We start from the raw sequence: 24,883 nt of genomic DNA on the forward strand, positions 1-24,883 counted from the left end.
ACGAACTATCCCATATTTCCTTGAGATATTTTATTATCAAACACAAATACATTTTGATTTTTTGGATATGATTATACGAACTGTCCCATATTTTCTTGTGATAAAAACTAATATATTCAATTAAGGAAATCAAACATAGATACATTTTGATTTTTTAGATACGATTATACGAACCATTTTAAATGAATTGAATCTATCCATTTTATTTTTTTAAAAGTGATCACTAACTAGTGTATAAATGTAGCAATTGATGCTAAGTTTTCACAATATGCACTTAAAAGTTTTTTTTTTTTTTTTCCTTTAAAACAAATACACACCAATAAGTTCAGCTATTTTTCTTTGCATCAAAATGCTTTCCAATATTCTATCTTTCACTATATTATCAATCTTCTCTTTAGCTTCCTTTCCCCCTCTAACTAAAGGCTTTATCGCACCATTAATCCCACCTTTATCTCCCGAATCACCACTCTACACTGAAGTACTCGAAGCCAACAACATCACAGTTCCATCAACTACAACAAACATAACCTTAGATCGAAACCATTACATGACATGGTATCTTTCAAAATTATCGTCGAAATCCCCAAACACAGTGAGTTCAATAGGTTATAATCGAGACACACGTGGACACATAGTAAAAATGAATATGGGTACTCCAATACAATCGGTGTATGGTTTATTTGACACAGGAAGTAGTTTGTCATGGTTCAAATGCAACCAGGAGCCTATTGATAAACCAAAAACCTGGTACTTTAACCAAACACGATCATCTAGCTATCAAGTTGTAAGCTGTAATGACAAGCAAAAGTGTAACACTGATAAGTACAAATGGTTTATTAAAGGTTGCGACAAAGAAACAAGGTGTTTATTTGATATTACATATGCAGATAAAGACTGGGCTACCGGATATCTGTCTATGGAACGAATCATATTTAGAATTGGTTATGTTAAGATATTGATACAATTCAGGTTTGGATGCAGTTTTCTTGACACCACCAAATCGCCGGGGATTATAGGTAAGTTCTCTCTAATTCTTAATTACTCTCTCTGTTCCTAAACAATTGGCACTGCCAAATTTCACACAAATGTCGATATATTATTACATTAGTTTGATCTTAAATATAAATATATATGATTAAATATTGAAAAAAAAAATATTAAAAATTTGATATTATGAAACCTTATATTAATACCTATTTCGCAATATATTTTTGATAAAATTTATTATTTTTATACAAAACTAAAACACATCGGTTAATTTCATTATATAAATAGTGAAAAAAGTCAAACGTGTCAATTATTCAAAAATGGAGGAAGTATGTAAATGAACCATAAAGGCATTGTAAATGTTAGGTTTATTGTAGGTCTCTGGTTTTGATCCCCGAGCCAATTATTAGGTTTTGTTTAATTTACAATATTTTGACAAATTAAATCTAATCTAAGCTAAACTTATTTTTCTAAACGAATCTAAACTTATTTTTTCTAATCAGATATGATCAAATATTATTATTTTTCCAATCATATCAAATCTAATTTAATAGTCTTATTTGACCAGTTTTGACCTTATATATACGATAATCAATAAAAAAAAAAATCGAAGTAGGGTCTTATTAGATTAACAATAATATACACTTCTTCCGTTTTATTTACTTGTAACACATCATTTTGACACGCAATTTAGATATTAGACTATATAAACAAATAAATTAATCAACAAAATTTAACCACTAGTAATAAATAAGTGATAAGTCATTTAAATTTTATAACATAATTCATCCATTTAACTAACTTAATCAATTTGATTAATTTCTTAAAAATTAGTTGACACAAAGTGTTAAATTCAGGTGCAAACAACAATGAGTACTCTCTCCCAAGACAATTGTACGCAGATGACCCCAAGTTTTCGTACTGCATATCAAGTGACCTAAGTCAAATCAATGTAATCTTATTAGGTCCTGAAGCAAGGATCCAAGGCCAACCCGTAAAAATGTTAACAAACCCCAACTATGATTTTTATTATATTGAAGTCCTTGCCATCGGAGTGAATAATGAGAGGTTAGATGTGCCACCATCAGTATTCAAGATGTCGGAATCCGGGACAAGAGGCTTCATCATAGACTCAGGCACCGCCTCAACTTGGTTAGCCTCAGAGGCTTACGACGCCTTGATGAAGAAGATGGTGCAATTGTTTGGTCCTCCAGTTCAATACACCGTCCAGGGTGACGTACATTTTGAGATATGTTACGAAAGTGGAAAGTTTGTAAATGGGAGGCCGCCTGTTATAGGATTTGAGTTCGAGAATTATTTGCTAGAGATTGAGGAGAAAAATATGTGGTATAAGGTTCCAAGTTCAACCTTGCAATGCTTGCTAATATTTAACGGACTGGACGACAAGGTATCCACCCTTGGAAATTATCAACTTCTTGATGTTAATGTTGGGTATGATCCTAATAAGGGACTCTTGTATTTTGATAAGCTCTTATGCCCTACAATATGAAGTACTTGTACATGTTAATTAGTGTAATTAATGTTCATACATTTCAAATGGGAGGCTTTGGATTCAATACTTGATGCCCTGCCCTATTTTCTACAAGTATTTTTAATTTTGTGCTTTTATTAACTTGATGCCCTTATTTTATTTTTAATGATTTTATTTACTTGATGCCAATGAACCTAAGTACTTAATTGACGGTGATAGTTTGTCACGTTCATTGATAAATTTTGATTTTTTAGATATGATTATACGAATCATTTTAAATAAATTGAACATATCCATTTTAATTTTTAAAAGTGATCACTAACTATTGTATAAATGTATCAATTGAAGTTATGTTTTCACAATCAGGCCCTGTTTGATTCACCTTAAAAAAAATAATATTAAGTAAAAATAATTTCAGTTCAGTAAAATTAATTTCAGTTCAGTAAAATTCAGTTTTCTTAAAGAAGAATTATAATAGAAAATCAGTAAAAATAATTTAAGTTCAGTAAAAATAGTTTCAGTTCAGCAAAATTAAGGTGAATCAAACAGAGCCTTAAAAGTTTTTTTTTTTTTTTTTTTTAATTTTAAAACAAATACACACCAATAATTTTAGCTATTTTCCTTTGCATCAAAATGCTTTCCAACATTCTATCTTTCACCATATTATCAATCATCTCTTTAGCTTCCTTTTCCCCTCTTAATAAAAGGATTAATTGCACCATTAATCCCACCATTATCTCCAGAATCACCACTCTACACACAAATACTCGAAGCCAAATTTAGTTATTTTCCTTTGTTTGGTGGATCTTGCACTATCACGGCAAATATAAACATCTGATATCAATGACTTTATAATTGTAGGATAATGGTTGGAGAGACAATCCAACGATAATTAATAGTCGTGATGATCTCACTTGTCTCCACATAATTAGCTTGATTATGATCTTCTGAAATAAATATGGTTGATTTCTTTCCTTTTTTATTTTCCGATTCTCATAATCCCATATTTCGTTGTGATAAAAACATAATTATTAAATGAATTGAATCTATCCATTTTAAATATTACTATAGGTGATTATATATACATATCAACTAAAGCCAACTTTTCACAATATGCTCTTAAAGTTGTTTTTTTTTAAATAAAAAAAAAAATAAAATTATTCATTTGAATTTCATACACAACCAGAAATAATTCTAGCAATTTTTCTTCACATCAAAATGCTTTCCAACATTCTATCTTTCACCATATTATCAATTATCTCTTTATCTTCCATTCCCCCTCTTACTAAAGGCTTAATTATACCATTAATCCCACCCTTATCTCCTGAATCACCACTCTACATTGAAGTACTTGAAGCAAACAACATCACCATCCCATCAACTACATCAAATATAACCTTAGATCGAAATCATTACATGACATGGTATCTTTCAAAATTATCATCGATATCCCCAAACGAAGTGAGTGAGGTAGGCTATAATAGAGACACTCGTGGACATTTAGTACAACTGCATATGGGTGATCCTCTACAAACGGTGTATGGAGAATTCGATACGGGAAGTAGTTTGACATGGTTCAAATGCAATCAACCTATTGATAAACCTGAATACTGGTACTTTAACCAAACACAATCTGGTAGCTATCGTATTGTAAGATGTAGTGACCAGCAAAAGTGTAACACTAACAAACGGTATATCAAAGGTTGCGATAAAACAGAAGGGTGTGTATTTGATATTACATATGCAGGTAAAGACTGGGCTACCGGATATTTGTCTATGGATGACATGACATTTAGAATCGGTTATATTAAGACATTGGTGCAATTCAAGTTTGGATGTGGTTATCTTGATACCTCCAAAGTGCCGGGGATTATAGGTACGGGTGCTCTTCTGATCTAATTCTTATTTAATCTCTGCGTTCTCAAATAATTAACACAGTCAAACTTGATACAAATGTTAATACACTATATATTACACTAGTTTAATATGAAATGTTTGTGATTAAATATTGTTAAAAAAATATCAAAAAGTTGATATTATGAAACCTTATATTAATACCTATTTCAAAATATATTTCTAAATATTTTTTTTATACTAAGGTAGAAAACGCGCGCTATGTGAGCGCTATAATTAGCCATATTCGAAATCTCTTTCGGTTTGGACTTACATTAAAATTTTAGTTATTAGCAGCATAATGAGAGAATATATATATATATATATATATATATATATATATATATATATATATATATATATATATATATATATATATATATATATATATATATGCGGGTATAAAAGTTCACACATTATTTTTAATAGATAAAAGAAAGAGGTAATTATCATTAATGAGGCCAAATAAGTAAATAACTATATATTTTATATGGTTTAGTTGTCCAAACACTATTTATTAAAATAAAATTGTACATAATTAATGAGGATATATATATAAATACACATTTTAAAGGGTAGAAATGGCATAACACTATTCATAAGAGTAGTTTTATACTTTTTATAAAGTAGGGAGATACATTACTAAAAATGAGGGTCAAAGTTAGTATAAATAGTGAAAAAAGTCAAACGTGTCAATTATTTAGGAATGTAAGAAGTATTAAAATGAACCATAAAGGCATTATAAATATCACATTTGTCGTAGGTCTCTAGTTTCGATCCCCTGACCAATTATTAGGCCATGTACTGTTTCGTTTACCTTATTTTGGCTAGTCTGATCTTACTTTTTCTGGACGAATTTGAACTTATTTTTCTTGATTTGAATTTCTTTTTTCTTTTCTCATATCAAATTAAACTTAATAGTTTTATTTGACCACACATTGACCATATATATACGCTAATCAATAAAGAAAATATATCAGAGTGGGGTCTTATTAAATTCACATATATAAAATGTACTTTCTCCGTTTTTATTTACTTGTAACACCAATAATAAGTAATGAGTTATTACGATTTAAATTTTATAACTTAATTCATTCATTTACCTAATCTAAATCACTTTCTTAAACATTAGTTGACGTAATGTGTTAAATTCAGGTGCAAACAACAATGAGTACTCTCTCCCAAGACAACTTAACCCAGACGACCCCAAGTTTTCATACTGCATATCAAGTGACCTAACTCAAACCAATGTCATCTTTTTTGGCCCTGAAGCAAGGATCCACGGCCAACCCGTAAAAATGTTGAGAAACAACAACAATGATAATTATTTCATTGAAGTCCTTGGTGTCACGGTGAATAATGAGGAGATAGATGTGGATTCAACAGTATTCCAGATGTCGGATTCCGGGACAAAAGGCTTCGTCATAGATTCAGGCACCGCCTCAACTTGGTTAACCTCGGAGGCTTTCGACGCCATGATGAAGAAGATGGTTCAATTGTTTGGTACTCCAGTCGAGTACACAATAGGTAACGCACAGTTTGAGATTTGTTACGAGAGTGGAAAGTTTGTAAAAGGAACGCCGCCTGTTATAGGGTTTGAGTTCGAGGATTATTTGCTTGAGATTGCGGAGAGTAATATGTGGTTTAAGGTTCCAAGTTCAACCTTGCAATGTTTGCTAATAATTAATGGAAAGGACGACACCATATCCTACCTTGGAAATTATCAACTTCTTGATGTTAATGTTGGGTATGATCCTAATAAAGGAGCCTTGTATTTTGATAAGATCAAATGCCCTAATCCTTTTATTTAGATTTGATATATAACAAAATGTTCTTAATTACATTTCATATGGGAGGTTTTGGATTCAATAATCGATGCCCAATTTGCTAAAAGTTTTTTTTTATTTTTTTTTTTTTTTTTTTTTTTTTTTTTTTTTTTTTTTTTTTTTTTTTTTGTGCTTTTATTTACTTGATTCCCTTTTTAATTTTATGATTACATGTACTTGATGCCAACGAACCTAAGTACTTAAATGATGACGATGATTGTTTGTCACATTGATTGATAAAGTTTTTTATTCTCCTACTTAAGGTTTTTTTTTAATAGTAAAAGTAATTTATGAATAGAAAATCATATGATATTTACAAAGAATATTTGACTTTAACAAATATATAAGGTATTAATCAATCAAAATTTTCCTTTCATAAAAACAACAATCATCATGTAGGTGTCAGCTTGCATTATGAAATATACCTCTTGCTTATATCGTTGGAAATCAATGTCTTGTTGGAGAAACAATCTAATGATCCTTTGAAATAATTATATGACAATCCATTATATTTAATATTACAAATTTAAAACTAAGAAATCTCTCTCTCGAAAAGAAGAGATAATCATTATCTTTCGATGGATATCGAAAAACCATTATCTTTCGAAATAGATCGGAAACCCGTTCTTTTGAAGAAGAAAGCATTATTATAAATTTGAAATTTTTGTACAAAAACAAGTATAGGGTCTTTCCATCGATTAAAACTGATAAAAACCCCTTCATAAATCAACAATGGACCACTAATATTACTGGTCCACTATAAATGAATGTGAACCATGTTTACTTAAAAGTTATATGTTTCCTTTGCTTTAATCACAAAATCCGCTGGATGATCTTCTAAATTAAGTATTTTTGACTCCTTTCCTCCTTTTTCGATTCCCATCATCCAATATTTCCTTGTGATAGTAGCATAATGTATTCAATTATGGAAATCAAACACAGATACATTTTGATTTTTAGGATACATTTATAAGCAAAATTTTAAATGAATTGAATCTATCCATTTTATTTCTGTAAAGTGATCACTAACAAGTACAGTGCATATATGTATCAATTGAACCTAAGTTTTCACAATATGCACTTAAAGTTTTAAAAAATACGTTCAATTTTCATTTACAACCATATATAATTTTAGCTATATTCCATTGCATCAAAATGCTTTCCAACATTCTATCTTTCACCACATTGTCAATCATATATTTAGCTACCTATTCTCCTCTTACTAAAGGCTTAATTGCACCATTAATCCCACCCTTATCTCCCGAATCACCACTCTACACTCAAGTACTCGAAGCCAACAACCTTACCATCCCATCAACTACAACAAATATAACCTTAGATCGAAACCATTACATGACATGGTGTCTTTCAAAATTATCATCAGCGTCCCCAAACGTAGTGAGTGAGGTAAAATATAAACGAGAAGTAGGCGAACATATAATAAAAATGTATATGGGTGATCCACTGCAAATTGTGTATGGTTTATTCGACACAGGAAGTAGTTTGTCATGGTTCAAATGTAATCAGCCTATAGAAAGATTAGAGGGATACGATTACTTTAACCAAACACAATCAGCTAGCTATCGTATTATAAGTTGTACTGACGAGCAAAGGTGCGACATTGAAAAAGGGTATCCGTATATCAAAGGTTGTGACGATGATACACAAGGGTGTAAATTTGATATTACGTATGAAGATGAAGATTGGACTACCGGGTATCTTTCTACGGATCACACCACATTTAGAATCGGTTATTTTATGACATTGGCACAATTCAGGTTTGGGTGTAGTTATCTTGACACCACCAAATTGCCAGGGATTATAGGTACGTGCTCTCTAATTCTTAATTACCAGTATGTAAATGAACCATAAAGTCATTATAAATATCATATTTGTCGCAGGTCTCTGGTTTTGATCCTCGGGCCAATTATTAGGCCCTGGTTAGTTTATTTTATTTTTGATTATTTAATCTAATTTTTCCTCGAGATTTGAATTTATTTTTTCATATTTGATTTGGCCTTAACTTTCTATTTTTTTATCATATCAATTTAATTGTCTTATTTGACTAAACTTTGACCTTTTATATGCTGATTTTTTAAGTGTTACACATACAAAATACATTCAAGTTTTTAATTATTACACTTTTTTTTTTGGACAACAAGTTGTATTTTAATATTATATCTCTCGTTCTCACTCAAAGCCACTACTACTTTTTTATTATATTTGCCTCTCACGTTTATTACTTTTCAATAAAGTTTTAACTTCACTATTTTATTCTATTTTACAATTGTTTAATACTTCAACTATCCCACTTACCTCTTAATTTATTCAAGTCGATTAAATTGCCTAAAACTATGTGTCAATTAAAGTGTAACACTTGAAAAACTATCAAGGGAATGCGCTAATCAATAAAGAAATATCAAGTGGAATCATTTTAGATTTATAATGATACATATTTCCTCCGTTTTTATATACTTGCAACACACCACTTTGACAAGCATTTAAGAGAGATATTAGACTAGATAAACATACAAATAAATTGTCAAAATTTTACCACCAATAAGAATAAAGTAATAAATTAACATGTTATTTGACGTGTGAATTTTATTTTTCTTCGGTTCCATATTAATTGACATATTTTGACTTTTAACACTACTACAATTGATTTTATACATTGACAAACATAATACGAGTAAAATAATACAGGTGGAGACAACAATGAGGACTCACTTCCAAGACAACTATATGCAGATGACCCAAAGTTTTCGTACTGCATATCAAGTGACCTAAGTCAAATCAATGTCGTCTTATTTGGTCCTGAAGCAAGGATCCAAGGGCAACCCGTAAAAATGTTGAGAAACAACAACTCTGATTTTTATTATATTGAAGTCCTTGCCATCGGAGTGAATAATGAGAGGTTAGATGTGCCACCATCAGTATTCCAGATGTCGAAATCCGGGACAAGAGGCTTCATCGTAGACTCAGGCACCCCCTCAACTTGGTTAACCTCGGAGGCTTACGACGTCATGATGAAGAAGATGGTGCAATTGTTTGGTCCTCCGGTCCAGTACACGATCAATGGTACCCAACAGTTTGAAATATGTTATGAGAGTGGAAAGTTTGTTGATGGGAGACCTCCTGTTATAGGATTCGAGTTCGAGAATTATTTGTTAGAGATTAAGGAGAGTAATATGTGGTATAAGATACCCAGTTCCACCTTGCAATGTTTAAGTATACTTAACGGACAAAACGACACCATATCCATGCTTGGAAGTAATCAACTTCTTGATGTTAATGTTGGGCATGATCCTAATAAGGGACTCTTGTATTTTGATGATACGATCAAATGCCCTAATCCTTTTGTATTTTTGAAATAATACTTCATATAATATGAAGAACTTGTGTATGTTAGTGTGACTCATGTTTTTACATTTCAAATAAGAGGTTTTGGATTCAATACTTGATGCCCTAATTGCTACAAGTATTTTTTTTATTCTAGGATTTTGTTTACTTGACTTGACGGAAGAACGCCCTAATTTTTATGTTAAGATTTTATTTACTTGATGCCAACCTAAGAACACCCTAGGGGTCTTTTTATTCTTCTTTTGTCTGTTTCTTTTTCTACCTTTTTGGTTTGGTTTTCTCTTTTTGTAAGGGATTTCTTTCTATCTTGCATTAAAAAAAAACCTAAGTTCTCCCTTCCTTATTTTTTTGCCTCACTGTATATACAAATAGGTAAAATTTTAAACGTTAACCATGCATGAATTCTCGTTAGTATATAAGTGATTATGTTAGAATCGTCTCATTGTATATTTTAGGATTTTTTTTTTTGTCAAAAACTACCTAATAAAGCCCAGAATTTGTGAAAATTACCTAATTAAAAAAATTGTAATAAATTACCTAATAACATTTAAAATGTTATAAGAAACTATACAACACTTTTATCACCAAAAAAAAAAAAGAAATTGCTTTTAACTACTAAGACCTCTAAAAGTTTTATTTTACCAGAAAAAAATTCTATTCTAAAAATTGTTTTTCACAATCAGACGTCAAAAAACATGTTAAATCTAACGCTTCACAAAGAAAAATCTTCGATTTTTGTGCAAAAACATGTTCACTAGAGGTGTCGGGGGTTGTTTTGGCCTTGCTCGATTTCAGGTTAGAATTGACCAAAAAATCGTAAATGCCTTATTTTGCATGTTTCACGCAATTCGAGGTCTTTTTTAGTATGAAAAACGAGACATTTATGATATTTTTTGTCAATTTAGACATCCAATCGGTCTCAAAGGACCAAAATGACCCTAAAACCCTTAAAAAAACATTGTTTATGGAACGAAAAACGAAGAATATTTAAAATTTCGTTAGATTTAATGGTTTTTTTACGGGAGGTGGTAAAATTTAATTTTTAGAATTTTTATTTTTTGTGATAAAATAAAAGTTTGGGAAGTTTTGGTGGTAAAATTAAAACGATTTTGTGATTTTTTGTGGTAAGAGTCAAAATTACAGATGATTGATGCACAAAAGTAAATATAGAGGAAGTGAGAATTCACGTGAAATTTTTTTTTTTTAGTGTTCTACCCGGTTCACCCTTTGGGCTAATCCGGATTCGGAGATCAGTTCTGGGTGATTAGGTTCCAGTCCCCTCCCAATTGTTGTTGCGGGGGATCGAACACAAGTTCTCCCTACCAAGTGTAGTCCCAATCACCACTACACCAACACCCAATTAAAAGAATTCACGTGAAAATTTTAACTTTCCACAAAACATGGGGAAGACAAATTAAAAGAATACTCACACATTATGATGATAATCAACTGGCATATTTTTTTTTGAAGGAAAATCGACTAACATATTATTAATAATATATGAAGTATATTAATCGAAATAAAATCAAAAGTTATCAAGGATTAGGGCACTTAATCTTATCAAAATACAAGGCTCCCTTATTAGGATCATACCCAACATTAACATCAAGAAGTTGGTAACTTCCAAGGATGGATATGGTGTCGTTCTTTCCATCAAGTATTATTAAACATTGCAAAGTGGAATCGGGTATCTTATACCACATATTACTCTCCTCAATCTCTAACAAATAATTCACGAACTGAAATCCTATTACAGGCGGCCTCCCATCTATAAACTTTCTACTTTCATAACATATCTCAAAATGTACGCTACCTTGGACCGTGTACTGGATAGGAGGACCAAACATTTGCACCATCTTCTTTTTCATAACCTCGAAAGCCACCGAGGTTAACCAAGTGGAGGTGGAGCCTGAGTCTACGATGAAGCCTCTTGTCCCAGAATCCGACATTTGGAATACTGATGGTAACACATCTAACCTCTCATTATTCACTGTGATTGCAAGGAGGTCAATGAAATAATTATCATTGAACATGTTTCTAAACATTGGTACGGGTTGGCCTTGGATCTTTGCTTCAGGACCAAATAAGAGGACATTGATTTGACTTAGGTCACTTGATATGCAGTATGAAAACTTGGGGTCATCTGCGTATAGTTGTCTTGGGAGAGAGTCCTCATTGTTGTTTGCACCTGAAAGTAGCACATTACGATTAAGAAAAATTAGTTGAAACATATATTTGTAAACTTAAATTATGTTTGACAATGTATAAATTCTAAACGTAAAGTTTGTGTATAGTGTTGAAAGTCAACATATGTCACCTAATATGAAACGAAAGAAAACAAAATATTGCACATGTTATTTGTTCAGAACACAATACAAAATAAATATTAACAGTACTCAAATAAGGCCATATTTGGTTCACCTTAATATAGAACCTTTCGAATCAAATAAGATCCGAAAAATTAAGTTCAGATCATATGTTATATTTTTTATGTGCGATATTGATTTTTAATCGCTACATATCTTTAAATTTATAATGAAAAAATTATGGTAATTACATATTAATAAATACACTTTGTACATATTATATATTGTGAATTTAACAAGACCTATTTGATACTTTTTCTTTATAGATAAGCGTAAATATAAAGTTAAATTTTAGTCAAATAAGATAATAAAATTAAATTAGATCAGATAAAAAAAAATGTGTTCTGAAAATTCAGATCATATAAGCAATTATAGGGCTTAATCACTTCCCCGGGGTTCAAAACCTAGGTCCTACAACAAATCTAACATTTGTAATGCCTTTTTGGTTCATTATTTACAATTAAATTTATATAAATAAGAATTGGAGAACACGTACCTATAATCCCCGGTAATTTGGTGGTGTCAACATAACTGCATCCAAACCTGAAATTTATCAATGTCTTAACATATTTGATTTTAAATGTGTTTTGATCTATAGAAAGATATCCGCTAGCCCAATCTCCACCTGCATATGTAATATCAAATCTACACTCTTCTGTTTTGTCGCAACCTTTGATATATCGTTTGTTACAAGTGTTACACTTTTGCTGGTCAGTACAACTTATAATACGATAGCTAGCTGATTGTGTTTGGTTAAAGTACCAATATCCCAATTTTTCTATAGGTTGATTGCATTTGAACCATGACAAACTACTTCCAGTGTCGAAGGAGCCATACACAATTTGTCGTGGATTACCTATATGCATTTTTACTACATGTGCACGTACTTCTTGTTTATAATCTACTTCACTCGCTTCATTTGGGGAAGCTAATGATGGTTTCAAAAGATACCATGTCATGTAATGGTTTCGATCTAAGGTTATGTTTGTTGTAGTTGATGGGATGATATTGTTGGCTTCGAGTATTTGAGTGTAAAGTGGTGATTCGGGAGATAAGGGTGGGATTAATGGTGCAATAAAGCCTTTAGTAAAAGGGGGAAAGGAGGCTAAATAGATGATTGATAATATGGTGAATGATAGAATGTTGGAAAGCATTTTGATATTAAGAAAAATTGCTAAAATTATTGATGGTTGTATATGAAAATCAAATGAATGTTTTTCTTTAAAAATAACTTTAAGAGTATATTGTGAAAACTTGGATTTAATTGATACAAACATACACTAGTTAGTGATCACTTATAATGATTAAAATGGCTAGGTTCAATTCATTTAATAATTATGTTTTTATCACAAGGAAATATAAGATTATGGGAATCGAAAAAAGAGGGAAAAAAATCAAGAATATTTATCCCAAAAGATCCTCAAGACAATTATGTGGAGACAAGTAAGAAGCTAATTATAGCAAAGAAAATAATGGTGGGTATGATTGTATAGCTTAACTTATTTTTGTTGAATTGTAAATGTTTGGAGTGAACAATGTGGTTAAGACTTTGACCTTTATTTGTAAATGGAAGGATGGGTTATGTCTGTATGAGACTAGGCCGAAGATCACCTACACAAGAGACCATGTTAACTGACCTTAGGGGGTATCCGAGGAAACCCATCCAATGCCTAAGTCAGTACGTGTGATTGAAGCTCAAGGAGAGAATTCAATGCATGCAAGTGTAATAAATGTGAGATTGTTTTGTAATCCCTTTGTGTTTTAATAAATGTTACACTCTGGTCTCACCTGCATATAGTTTTAGGCAATTTAATTGATTTAAATAATATAATAGGTTAGTGAGGTAATTAGAGTATTAAAAAATTGTAAAACAAAGATAGTGGGGTAAATAGTTTATTAAAAAGTAATGAATGTGGGAGGAAATAAATTATAAAAAAAAAAATATTATTAGTGGGCTTTGGGTGGGACCATGGAAGGAGATAGATATACTACCTCCATTTCGTATTTTTTGCAAGTTTGAGGTATTATTTGTGAGATAAAATAATCCAAAGTTGCCAAAAATATGAAATAGATGTTGTAATGTTAAGGTAGGTTTTTTCCAAAAAAAAAAAAAGAAATGTAACGCTTATTAAAATACGATCGTATTAATGTAACACTTATCTATTAATTATTACTAAAACAGAAGTTTGCTGACATCATACACCTCATCCCTGTCCTACGTGTCACTTCCACATTAAAAATTTTCCCGCCATTTTGTTTTATGATGTCATCATTATTTTTATTTTTTTTTAATAAAAAAACTACAAGTTGCATCAAATTATAAATATTGTATTAGATAAGATAATAGATAATAGATGAATACTATAAACTATCAGAGCTTTTTTATGGTGTGGCCTGCTGCCAAGTCAGTAAAAATAACGGATTACGCGCACATAACGGGGTTACTGTTCACTCGTATAACGGGGTTACTGGTTTTGTCAGAGTTACTTGTATTTTTTTTTCAGAGGTTACTTGTATTTTTTTTAAAAGGTTACTTGTATTTTTTTTTCAGGGGTTACTTGTATGGATTACTTATTCGGGGTTACTGGCTTTGTCAGAGTTACTTGTATTTTTTTTTCAGGGGTTACTTGTATTTTTATTTTATTTTTTTCAGAGGTTACTTGTATTATTCAGGGGTTACTTGTATTTTTTTTTCAGAGGTTACTTGTATTATTCAGGGGTTACTTGTATTTTATTTTAGGGGTTATTTGTATGGATTATTTATTCAGGGGTTACTTGTATTTTATTTTTTCAGGGGTTACTTGTATGGATTACTTTTCAGGGGTTACTTGTATTTTTTTTTCAAGAGTTACTTGTATTTTTTTTTTTCAGGGGTTACCTATATATTTTTTTTTTCAGGGGTTACTTGTATGAGTTACTTCAAAGGTTACTTGTATGAATTACTTATTCAAGGGTTACTTGTCACTTATTCAAGGATTGATTGTAAGGCCCATACCAAACCAGTAACACCCTACAAGTAACCCTTGAGCAAAACTAGTAACACCCTACAAGTAACCCTTAACCAAACCAGTAACACCCTACAAGTAACCCTTGACCAAAACCAGTAACACCTTATAAGTAACCCCTGACCAAAACCAGTAATACCCTACAAGTAACCTCTGACCAAACCAGTAACACCCTCGCTAAACCAGTAACACATTACATGTAACCCCTGACCAAACCAGTAACACCCTACAAGTACCCACCAAACTAGTAACACCCTACAATTTTTGACGTAGAATATTCGTTTTAAGATTCCACGAAGAAAACGAGCTCACATTTCTTTGGTTCTCATCGATTTCACTACTTCAAATATTGTTGATGATCTTAAGGATAATTAATCACAATTTTTCACTGCAATTTGACACCCAATTTCTACAATTTTGGGCTTTAATTGCAGCAATTTGGCAAAGAGGAGAGAGAAAATGGGTGGAGTACGTAGAGATATGGTTGTTGGTGATGTGTGGTTTGGTTTGTAGATGAAGCTAAGAAAAGAGGAGAGAGAAAATGGGTGGAGTAGAGATATGGTTGTTGGTGATGAGTGGTTTGACTTGGAGAAAAAGATAAGAAAAGAGGAGATAGAAAATGGGTGGAGTAGAGATATGGTTGTTGGTGATGTGTGGTTTGGCTTGGAGAAAAAGATAAGAAAAGAGGAGAGAGAAGAGTTGTGGTATATAAAAAAACCAATAATAATTGTGGCTGGCCACACCGTGTGGCCAGCCACATACAAAAATTTGTGATAAACTATAAATACGGTTGTATCAAATTGCATAACAAATTGCATTAGATAAAGTTTGTTTGGTTGCCTATAATTACGTAGCTATCACATTGTATATTGTTCCAAATTCAAGTATTATACACTATTAGATAACATCCATTAGTTATGGTTTGTGAGGATAAGTGTAAATAATAATAATAAAAAAAAAAAAAACAATAATTATCCTATGAATACGAAACTATCTAATGCATGGTGATCATGTGGAGCATTTGCTAATATATATCTAAATTTAAATGTTGCAACTTTTTTCAACATTGTGTGTGTCTTATGTATTTGAAGGTATGAAAATATTTGTCTTCCATATTTCAATTAACAATTTAAATTTTATTTATTTATTTATTTATTTTAAAGAAATGCTGAAGGAGCAAAAATGCTACTATATATAGTAATTAGATACTATCGAATTAATGATAATTTATTTTTATACAATATATACTCACCTCTTTTACCGTAAAATTCATATAAACAAAAATGTCCAATATGTTATGAGTATAAGAGAGTACGACTATTATTTTTTTGATTACTTCAACATAATAATTTGATTACGAAATATATATACACATTAATTAAAAGAAGAAAAGAACAAGTAAACTTTTAATCTCACTAAATAAAAAACGCATGATAATGATTAATTTCAAATAATAATATAAATTTTAATTAAGTAAAATATTTATCATCACCGTGCAACGCACGGGTACTAATCTAGTATTAAAACTAAGGGAGTAAATAGCTTATTTGGTATAAATTGGGGTAATTATACCTTATAGATGCGTAGGCTCTAGCCATGGGCTGATTTGGACCAAGTGGCAGTGGACTGCCCTTTGAACTTAGGCACGGAATTTGACTTTAGGCAAGGAAAGATCCTTTTGTGGAATTTTGGGCCAAAAATTTACCAGCCCAAATAAGGTTATAATTATAACATGCTCCATGGTGCATGTTAAACTGTGTGCATCACCAGCAATAAGATGCCACGTTTTTTACAATTTATCATCACTGCCAACATTATTATACGGAGTATATCAGTATTTTCTCTCTCCTCTCTTCTCCTCCCTCACACTTTTTTTAATTTCTGATTTCTCTCTCCTCTATCTTCTCTCTCCTCTATTTTTCTCTCTCTTAAATTCATTCATTTATCACTATAGATCGAGATCATTCATCTTTTCCTCTTACAATTCATAATTTCTAATTAATTTCTCTCACCTCTATTTTTCTTTTTCTTAAATTCATTCATTATTGTTGTTGATTTAATTTCTTCATCACCATTGTTGATCACCATAATTTCAAAATTCGTTTTCTTCAACCTTCAATTTGAAGCTTTGTTAATGGAGTTTTTGCAGAGAAGTGAAGTTTAAAATGGCGGATTTGACGAGGAGAAGGTGTTTAAGACGACGGAGTAGATTATTTTCCAATGAAATTCCATTGTCTAAATCACTATGGCTAGGTTTGAATTTCGAAATATGTAGATTTTATATTATTTTAATTTTTTTTGTTAGTGATATTTGTGTATTCTATTATTAATAGATCTGTTTTTTGTTACATTTTGGTCTTTTGAACATTTTAAGTTAAAAATCTGAACGTAGGATACGTTTTCTATAAAGATATATTTTTACTGACAAATATTTTTGGATTTATGAACATCTTAATTATAATTTTGAACATGTGATACATTTCTTATGAACTTTTTTTAGATCTGTGTATTTTGTAATCATTTTTAAAAAATTGGTGTTCTATACTTTATAATCTATATATCTGAACATTTGATTCTTTGCATATGAAAATTTATTATGTTTTCTAGTTATGAATTTTTAAAACTTTTTTATGTTTTGTAATTATAAACCTATTATGTTAGATATTTGAACATGTGCATGTTTTTGTTTTTTTTTTTTTGTTTTGTTTTTTTATGAACAACTGATTTAGATTGATTATTTGAAAGATATTCATATATTCAATGTTATGTAAGCTGTTGAAAGTGTGTTGAATTTGAATTTTGATTTTAATTGCTAAATTTTTTTTATATGATTTTCAGTATCATTTATAATTTAATTGTTGAATTGATACTTTAATTTGTATTTTATGAATATAATTTGTTTATACCATGCTTTTGAATATTTTTTTCATATAATTTGAGTAACGCACTTTCCATTGTATTTATTATCAAAATTGTTATTAGCAGTATCATATTATGAACACTGTTTCTATTTTTATGAACATTTAGGTTACTATAATGAATCTTCCATTTTACATAATTTTCTGAGTATGTATATATGTTTTTTAGAAAATAATTGTAAACGTAATTATGAACATTTTTTTCCAATATTTGAACTTTGTTGTTTTATTTTTGAACTCCAGTAATGATTATTATAAACTATGTTTGTTTATTGCAGTTAGAACATATGAAGTTGTTTATAAGGAAAGTATGAAGGCTGAGCAACATCTGAGCAGTGTCTTCAGGTCAAGAAGTTTTGGAAGGGTGTTTTAGTGGTTTGTGGTTGGGGTTCAGAAGTTTATGTAGGGTGTTTAGTGGTTTGTGGTTGGGGTTCAAATAATTTGGTAGGGGTTAGTTTCAGAGGTTTTTTAGGGTGTTAAGTGGTTTGTGGTTGGGGTTCGGAAGTTTTGTAGGGTGTTTAGTGGTTTGTGGTTAGGATTCAGAAGTTTTTGTAGGGGGTTTAAAATTTTTTGTGGGGTGTTCATTGGTTTGTGGTTCGGGTTCAGAAGTTTTTGTAGGGTGTTTAGTGGTTTGTGGTTGCGGCTCAAAAGTTTTTGTAGGGGAGTTTAGAAGTTTTTGTAGGGTGTTCAGTGTAGGGATGGCAATTTAAACCGAATTCGATTCGAATCCGATCCGATCCGAAGGAAAAAATCCGATTCGAATCCGTTTAAAATTAGTTCGAATATGAATCCGATAAAATAGATCCGAATCCGAATAGGAGGTGGATCGGACTTGGACCCTACGCAAAGTCCGACGGAGTCCGATCCGAGTCCGAATCCAAGAGTATAAGCATATGCTCTATAACTTGGGACAATTATTTGCTTGTTTTGTAGAAAAATTTTGCTATGTAACTTAAGTTATAATTTAAATATGTTATGTTTATACTTTAATTAGTATGACAATGCAAGCAATTATAGGTATATGACATTACAAAAAATTAAAAAAAAATATTCGGATCATTTCGGAGGTCCGAATAAACGGACCGGATTCGGATCCGAAAATTACGAGTCGGATCGGATTCGGACTCGGATTTTTCAGATTTGGACTCGGATTCGGATCCGAGTCCGGGGTCCGTTTACTAAACGGATCGGATTCGGATTTAGCCACATCCGACCCGAATCCGATCCATTGCCATTCCTAGTTCAGTGGTTTGTGGTTGGGGTTCAGAAGTTTTTGTAGGGGTTCAAATATTTTTGTAGGGTGTTCAGTGGTTTGTGGTTGAGGTTTAGAAGTTTTTGTAGGGTGTTTAATGGTTCGTGGTTGGAGTTAAGAAGTTTTTGTAGGGGTTCAAAGGTTTTTGTAGGGTATTTAATGGTTCGTGGTTGGGGTTTAGGAATTTTTATAGGGTATTCAATGGTTTGTGGTTGGGGTTCAAAAGTTTTTATAGGGGGGTTCAGAAGTTTTTGTAAGGGGTTCATTCCTGAACGTTTGTTGATTCCTGAACTTCTGGTGCTTCTTCAATCTAACCTGCTTCTTGGGAGCTTTTACTTCTTATTACTCTACTTGTTGTAGGAATTTTTTCCTTTAGGTTTTTTAAAAGGTCATTCAGAGATGGTCTTTAAAGGGGGGTTCAGTGGTTTTTGAAGGGGGTTCGGAGGTTTTTGGTGGAGGATTCAAAGGTTTCTAGGTGCTTTTCACTTGTTTCTTGGGGCTTTTCACCGGATTCTGGTGGGTTATCTGTGTTTTCTGGTGGCTTTTCAATGATTTCAGAGGGCTTTTCATTGGTTTCTAGGGGATTTTCAGAAGTTAATTAAGGTTGTTTAATATTTTGTGGGTGTAGTTCTGATATCTTTGGGGGCTGATCAGTGTTTTGTGGGGGGTAGTTCAAATGTCTGTAGGGGCTATTCAATGTTTTGTGGGGCTGATTAGTGTTTTTTGGGGCTGATCAGTATTTTATGGGAGTAGGTCAGATGTTTCTGGGAGCTGATTAGTGGTTTGTGAGGGCAAGTAAGTGGTTTGTGGGGGTTGTTCAGTGGTTATTGTGTGTTGTTCATAAGTTTCTTGTGGTTGTTCAGTACTTGGTCGATCTGATAATTAAAAATCAAACAGCAAAGTGAGCAAATAAATAATATCTAAAAAAATTATTACATTATACGAACGTAATTAATTGAATTTCTATACAAATTATTACTTCATAAAGCACATAATATATGGACATAAAGCACAACGTATATGAACATCAAACATAAACTATATGAACATAAATATACCTGTTAATTGGACTTTATGATATTTCTTTGTCTAATTCTTCCAATATTTTTTGACAAACAATTGGACTTCCTTTAGGTATATCATCTAACTTCTTCTTTTTTTGGTGTTCTGAGTTGAACATTTGACTAATTGGACTATTAAAAAAAATTTAGGGTTTAATTTAGTATTCAATTCCAAAAATGAAAATTTAAGATAAAATTGGGATTTTGAGTAATAAATTAAGTACACTTCTTCATCTTCATTAGTAGGAGAACATAGTTTTGATTTTCTACAAAAAATAAATTGAAAGAAAAACAAATTAAAACGACAAGTATGTTCATGAATTTTGAAATTTGTTGAATTATATTAGCAAATTTACAGAAATTTAAGTAATGTTCACCTTTTAGAACTGTTATTTGTTTTTATACATGGCAGTAAAACAGTTTTTTAGAGAGAGAAAAATGGAAAGAGGAGAGAGAAAATTAAAATAAATAAATGAGAAAAGATTTTGAAATTATGAGATGAAACATAATTTTTCAAACAAATTAAAAAATTTATATGGGGGTTGAGAGAGGAGGAAAAAAAATTTTCTTAATAAAAATCTGAATAGTATTGAGCTGGTATGTATTGGGCATGTTTTTTGGGTGAATATAGCTACTGGGCTATTATTTGAGCTTGGTGCACCTATTTGTAGGTGCACCAAGGTCTATGTAATACCAATTGGTTATTTGGAAACCAAACAATAAATATAATTCTTTTTTTTTTTAAAAAAAAAAACTTGACATGTTTCTTTTATTATGTTTATCAATACAAAACTTTAATGATTAATAACTTCAATTCTTTATAGGTAAAAATTATAAAAGTTATATACTACCTCTGTTTTAAGTTAGTTGCAACTTTCACCATAACACAATAACACAGATTTTAAGAAAAAATTTCATAATAGATGATTAATGAATTTAAGGACAGATAATTAAGGGTAGGAGAGAGAAAGTGTAGGTATTCCCTCCGTCCCAAATTACTCACAACGTATTGACTTTTTACATTATCCACACATCTCACTTAGACCATCTTTTTTAGCTATTATATGAAAGTCAATGTAATCATGTAAAATGTTGTTGGATCTATTTTAATGTATAGTTTCTTAATATAAACTTTTTATACCTTATATAAATATATAATAAAATATATAAACGGTCAAACATGTGCATGGCAATATGGCAAGCATGTCCAGTGATCACTAATTCACTAACTAGTGTATATATGTCTCCACATAATTGACTTGATGATCTTCTGAATTAAATATTCTTGATTTCTTTCCTCTTTTTTCGATTCCCATAATCCCATATTTCCTTGTGATAAAAAAATAATTATTAAATAAATTGAATCTATACATTTTAATTATTACTATACGTGATCACTAACTAGTGTATATATGTGTCAATTAAAGCCAAATTTTCACAATATGCATGCTCTTAAAGGGTTTTTTTTTTTTTAAAAAAAAAAAAAAATCATTTGATTTTCATATACAACCAGCAATAATTTTAGCAATTTTTCAACATCAAAATGCTTTCCAACATTCTATCTTTTTCCATATTATCAATCATCTATTTAGCTTCCTTTCCTCCTTTTACTAAAAGCTTAATTGCACCACTAATCCCACCCTTATCTCCCAAATCACCACTCTACACTCAAGTACTTGAAGCCAACAACATCACCATCCCATCAACTACAACAAACATAACCTTAGATCGAAACCATTACATGACATGGTATCTTTCGAAACTATCATCATCTTCCCCAAACGAAGTGAGTGAGGTAGATTATATACAAGAATTACAAGAACATGTAGTACAAATTTTCATGGGTAATCCACTGCAAATTGTGTATGGCTTCTTCGACACAGGAAGTAGTTTGTCATGGTTCAAATGCAATCAACCTATAGAAAAAGCGGGATTCTATTACTTTAACCAAACACAATCAGCTAGCTATCGTATTGTAAGATGTAGTGACCAGCAAAAGTGTAACACTAAAAAACAGTATATCAAAGGTTGCGATAAAACAGATGGGTGTATATTTGATATTACGTATTCAGGTGGAGATTGGGCTACCGGATATCTTTCTATGGATGACACCACATTTAGAATCGGTCCAGTTCAGACATTGGTACAATTCAGGTTTGGCTGCAGTTATACTGACAGCAACAAATTCCCCGGGATTATAGGTACGTGCTCTTTAATTCTTATTTATGTAAATTGTAAATGATGAACCATAAAGGCATTACAAATGTGATTTTTCGTAGGTGTGTCTGGTTTTGAGCCCCAAACCAATTATTAAGTCCTATTTTGCTCATCTGATTTGTTTTTTTTTTTTTTGGAAAAATGGAAACTAAAATTCCAACCTTTGCGCAGTCTGACAAAAAAAATCTAACCTTTAATTAATCTCACAAAAATCCAACCTTTATACACCACCTTCTCCCACAGATCCATTACCTGTTGATGACCGATTTTTGTAAGTTATGTGCCACGGGTCAGTCATTAATTGGTCAATTATTTTTTTAATCATTAAAAAACAAAAAAAAATTAAAAGAAAAAAAATCAGAAAAACCAAAATCCCCATCCCCACCTCCTTCCCTGACCACCGCACCTAACCACCACATCCCCATCCCCACCGCCCCTAACCTTGAAACCCGACCACCTTAAACCACCACACCAACCCCCCTTACTCGAAATTGACCACCGCAGCCACCTATGCCCTTAAATCCTACCACCCTTTACTCAAAACTGACCACCCATACCCTTAAATCCTACCACCCCTTACCCGAAACTAACCACCGCAGCCACCCCCAAACTCGAATATGGACTACCCCCAAACACGACCACCCACATCACCCCTAAACCCGACCACCCACGACACCCATACCCTTAAACAAGAAGAAATAGGGGGCGAGTATAGGGGTGGTCGGGTTTTAGGTTGGCTAGGGTGGTCGGGGTTCTGGGGTGGTCGGGGTTCTAGGGTGGTTGGTGTAAGGGCCGGGGTTTTGTGGGTTGAGTTTCGTGGGTGGCTGGGGTGGTCAGGTTTTAGGTTGGCTGGGGTGGTTGGGGTTCTAGGGTGGTCGGGGTTTAGGGTGGTTGGTGTTAGGGTCGGGTTTTGTGGGCCGGGGTTGGTTGGGGTGGTCGGGGTTTTAGGCTGGTCGGGCTTTAGGTTGGCTGGGGTGGTCGGGTTTTTGGTGGGTTGTTGGGGTGGCGGAATTGGTGGATTGGTGGTTTGTTGGAGAGAGGAAAGAGAAAGAGGAGTGAGAAGGGAAATTAATATAATTATAAAAAAAAAAAAAATTTAACCTGTTTAATAGGTTAAATGTCAAATGGATCTGTGAGAGAAGGTGAGGTATAAAGGTTGAATTTTTATGATATTAATGGAAGGTTGGATTTTTATTGTCAAACCGCACAAAGGTTGGATTTTTAGTTTCTATTTTTCCTTTTTTTTTCCGATAAGAACAAATCTAAACTTATTTTTTCTGATATGATTTTTTTTTTTTTTTTTTTTGTCTCATATCAAATCTAAATTTATTATCTTATTTGACCAAACTTTAACCTTATATTCATTCTAATCTATTTATAAAAAGAAAGGTCTAGTTAAATTCAAAATAGTATATACAAAGTATATTTATTTTTAATATGTAATTATCTCCGTTAAAATAAAATTAATATTTAATCATCATAATATTTTTTCATTACAAAATTAAAGATATGTAACGACTAAAATTAATATCGCTCATACAAAAATAACATATGATCTGCACTTAATTTTTTAGGTCTTATCTAATTTAATTTGAACGTAAAGGTTCTTAATTAAGGTGAACCAAGCATGGCCTTATTTTATTCGAGTACTATTAATATTGTGTATTGTGTTTATTTTAAACGAATAACATGTGTAATTTTTTTTTTTTTCGTTTCATATTAGTAACATATATATTTTGACTTTCATCACTATACACAAACTTTTCATTTGAATTAATACATTGAAAAACAAAATTTAATTTTGTTAATTAAATTCAGGTGCAAACAACAATGAGTACTCTCTCCCAAGACAACTTAACGCAGATGACCCCAAGTTTTCATACTGCATATCTAGTGACCTAAGTCAAATCAATGTCCTCTTATTTGGTCCTGAAGCAAGGATCCAAGGCCAACCCGTGAAAATGTTCAGAAACTTCAACAATGATAATTATTTCATTGAACTCCTTGCCATCACAGTGAATAATGAGAGGTTAGATGTGCCACCATCAGTATTCCAGATGTCGGATTCCGGGACAAGAGGCTTCATCATAGACTCAGGCACCACCTCAACTTGGTTAACCTCGGTGGCTTTCGAGGCCATGAAGAAGAAGATGGTGCAATTGTTTGGTCCTCCGGTCCAGTACAAATATTTTGAGATTTGTTATGAAAGTGGAAAGTTTGTAGATGGGAGGCCGCCTGTTATACGATTTGAGTTCGAGAATTATTTGTTAAAGATTGAGGAGAAAAATATATGGTATAAGATACCCAGTTCCACCTTGCAATGTTTGATAATACTTAACAGACAGAACAACACCATATCCATACTTGGAAATCAACCACTTCTTGATTTTAACGTTGGGTATGATCCTAATAAGGGACTCTTGTATTTTGATAAGATCAAGTGCCCTACTCCTTTTTAACTTTCGTTTTTATATGAATTAATACTTCATATAATATTAATAAT

General features: G+C 31.7%; 5 protein-coding genes across 5 annotated transcripts; 4 read left to right on the forward strand and 1 right to left on the reverse strand.

Annotated features, from left to right (window-relative positions):
- The first annotated feature begins 640 nt into the window (after positions 1 to 640).
- LOC145637108 (protein ASPARTIC PROTEASE IN GUARD CELL 1-like) lies at positions 641 to 2,497 on the forward strand. Its single transcript, XM_081688618.1, has 2 exons — positions 641 to 1,016; positions 1,845 to 2,497. Exons 1-2 carry the CDS (start codon positions 641 to 643, stop codon positions 2,495 to 2,497), a joined length of 1,029 nt encoding a protein of 342 aa, XP_081544744.1.
- Positions 2,498 to 3,895: 1,398 nt separating this feature from the next.
- On the forward strand, positions 3,896 to 6,183 carry LOC145637115 (aspartic proteinase nepenthesin-2-like). The gene is made up of 2 exons (XM_081688621.1): positions 3,896 to 4,355; positions 5,528 to 6,183. The coding sequence occupies exons 1-2, from the start codon at positions 3,896 to 3,898 to the stop codon at positions 6,181 to 6,183; spliced, it is 1,116 nt and encodes a 371-aa protein (XP_081544747.1).
- A 1,461-nt stretch (positions 6,184 to 7,644) lies between these two features.
- LOC145637121 (protein ASPARTIC PROTEASE IN GUARD CELL 1-like) lies at positions 7,645 to 9,575 on the forward strand. Its single transcript, XM_081688624.1, has 2 exons — positions 7,645 to 8,023; positions 8,905 to 9,575. The coding sequence occupies exons 1-2, from the start codon at positions 7,645 to 7,647 to the stop codon at positions 9,573 to 9,575; spliced, it is 1,050 nt and encodes a 349-aa protein (XP_081544750.1).
- Positions 9,576 to 11,096: 1,521 nt separating this feature from the next.
- LOC145637127 (aspartic proteinase nepenthesin-2-like) lies at positions 11,097 to 12,793 on the reverse strand. The gene is made up of 2 exons (XM_081688629.1): positions 12,424 to 12,793; positions 11,097 to 11,749 (listed from the first exon to the last, which is right to left on the reverse strand). Exons 1-2 carry the CDS (start codon positions 12,791 to 12,793, stop codon positions 11,097 to 11,099), a joined length of 1,023 nt encoding a protein of 340 aa, XP_081544755.1.
- Positions 12,794 to 24,341: 11,548 nt separating this feature from the next.
- Positions 24,342 to 24,839, forward strand: LOC145637134 (aspartic proteinase nepenthesin-2-like). The gene has a single exon (XM_081688636.1). It carries the CDS (start codon positions 24,342 to 24,344, stop codon positions 24,837 to 24,839), a length of 498 nt encoding a protein of 165 aa, XP_081544762.1.
- Positions 24,840 to 24,883: the final 44 nt, after the last annotated feature.

The sequence above is a fragment of the Chenopodium album genome, chromosome 1 (genome assembly GCF_948465745.1).
Source record: "Chenopodium album chromosome 1, dcCheAlbu1.1, whole genome shotgun sequence".
Classification (NCBI taxonomy): domain Eukaryota; kingdom Viridiplantae; phylum Streptophyta; class Magnoliopsida; order Caryophyllales; family Amaranthaceae; genus Chenopodium; species Chenopodium album.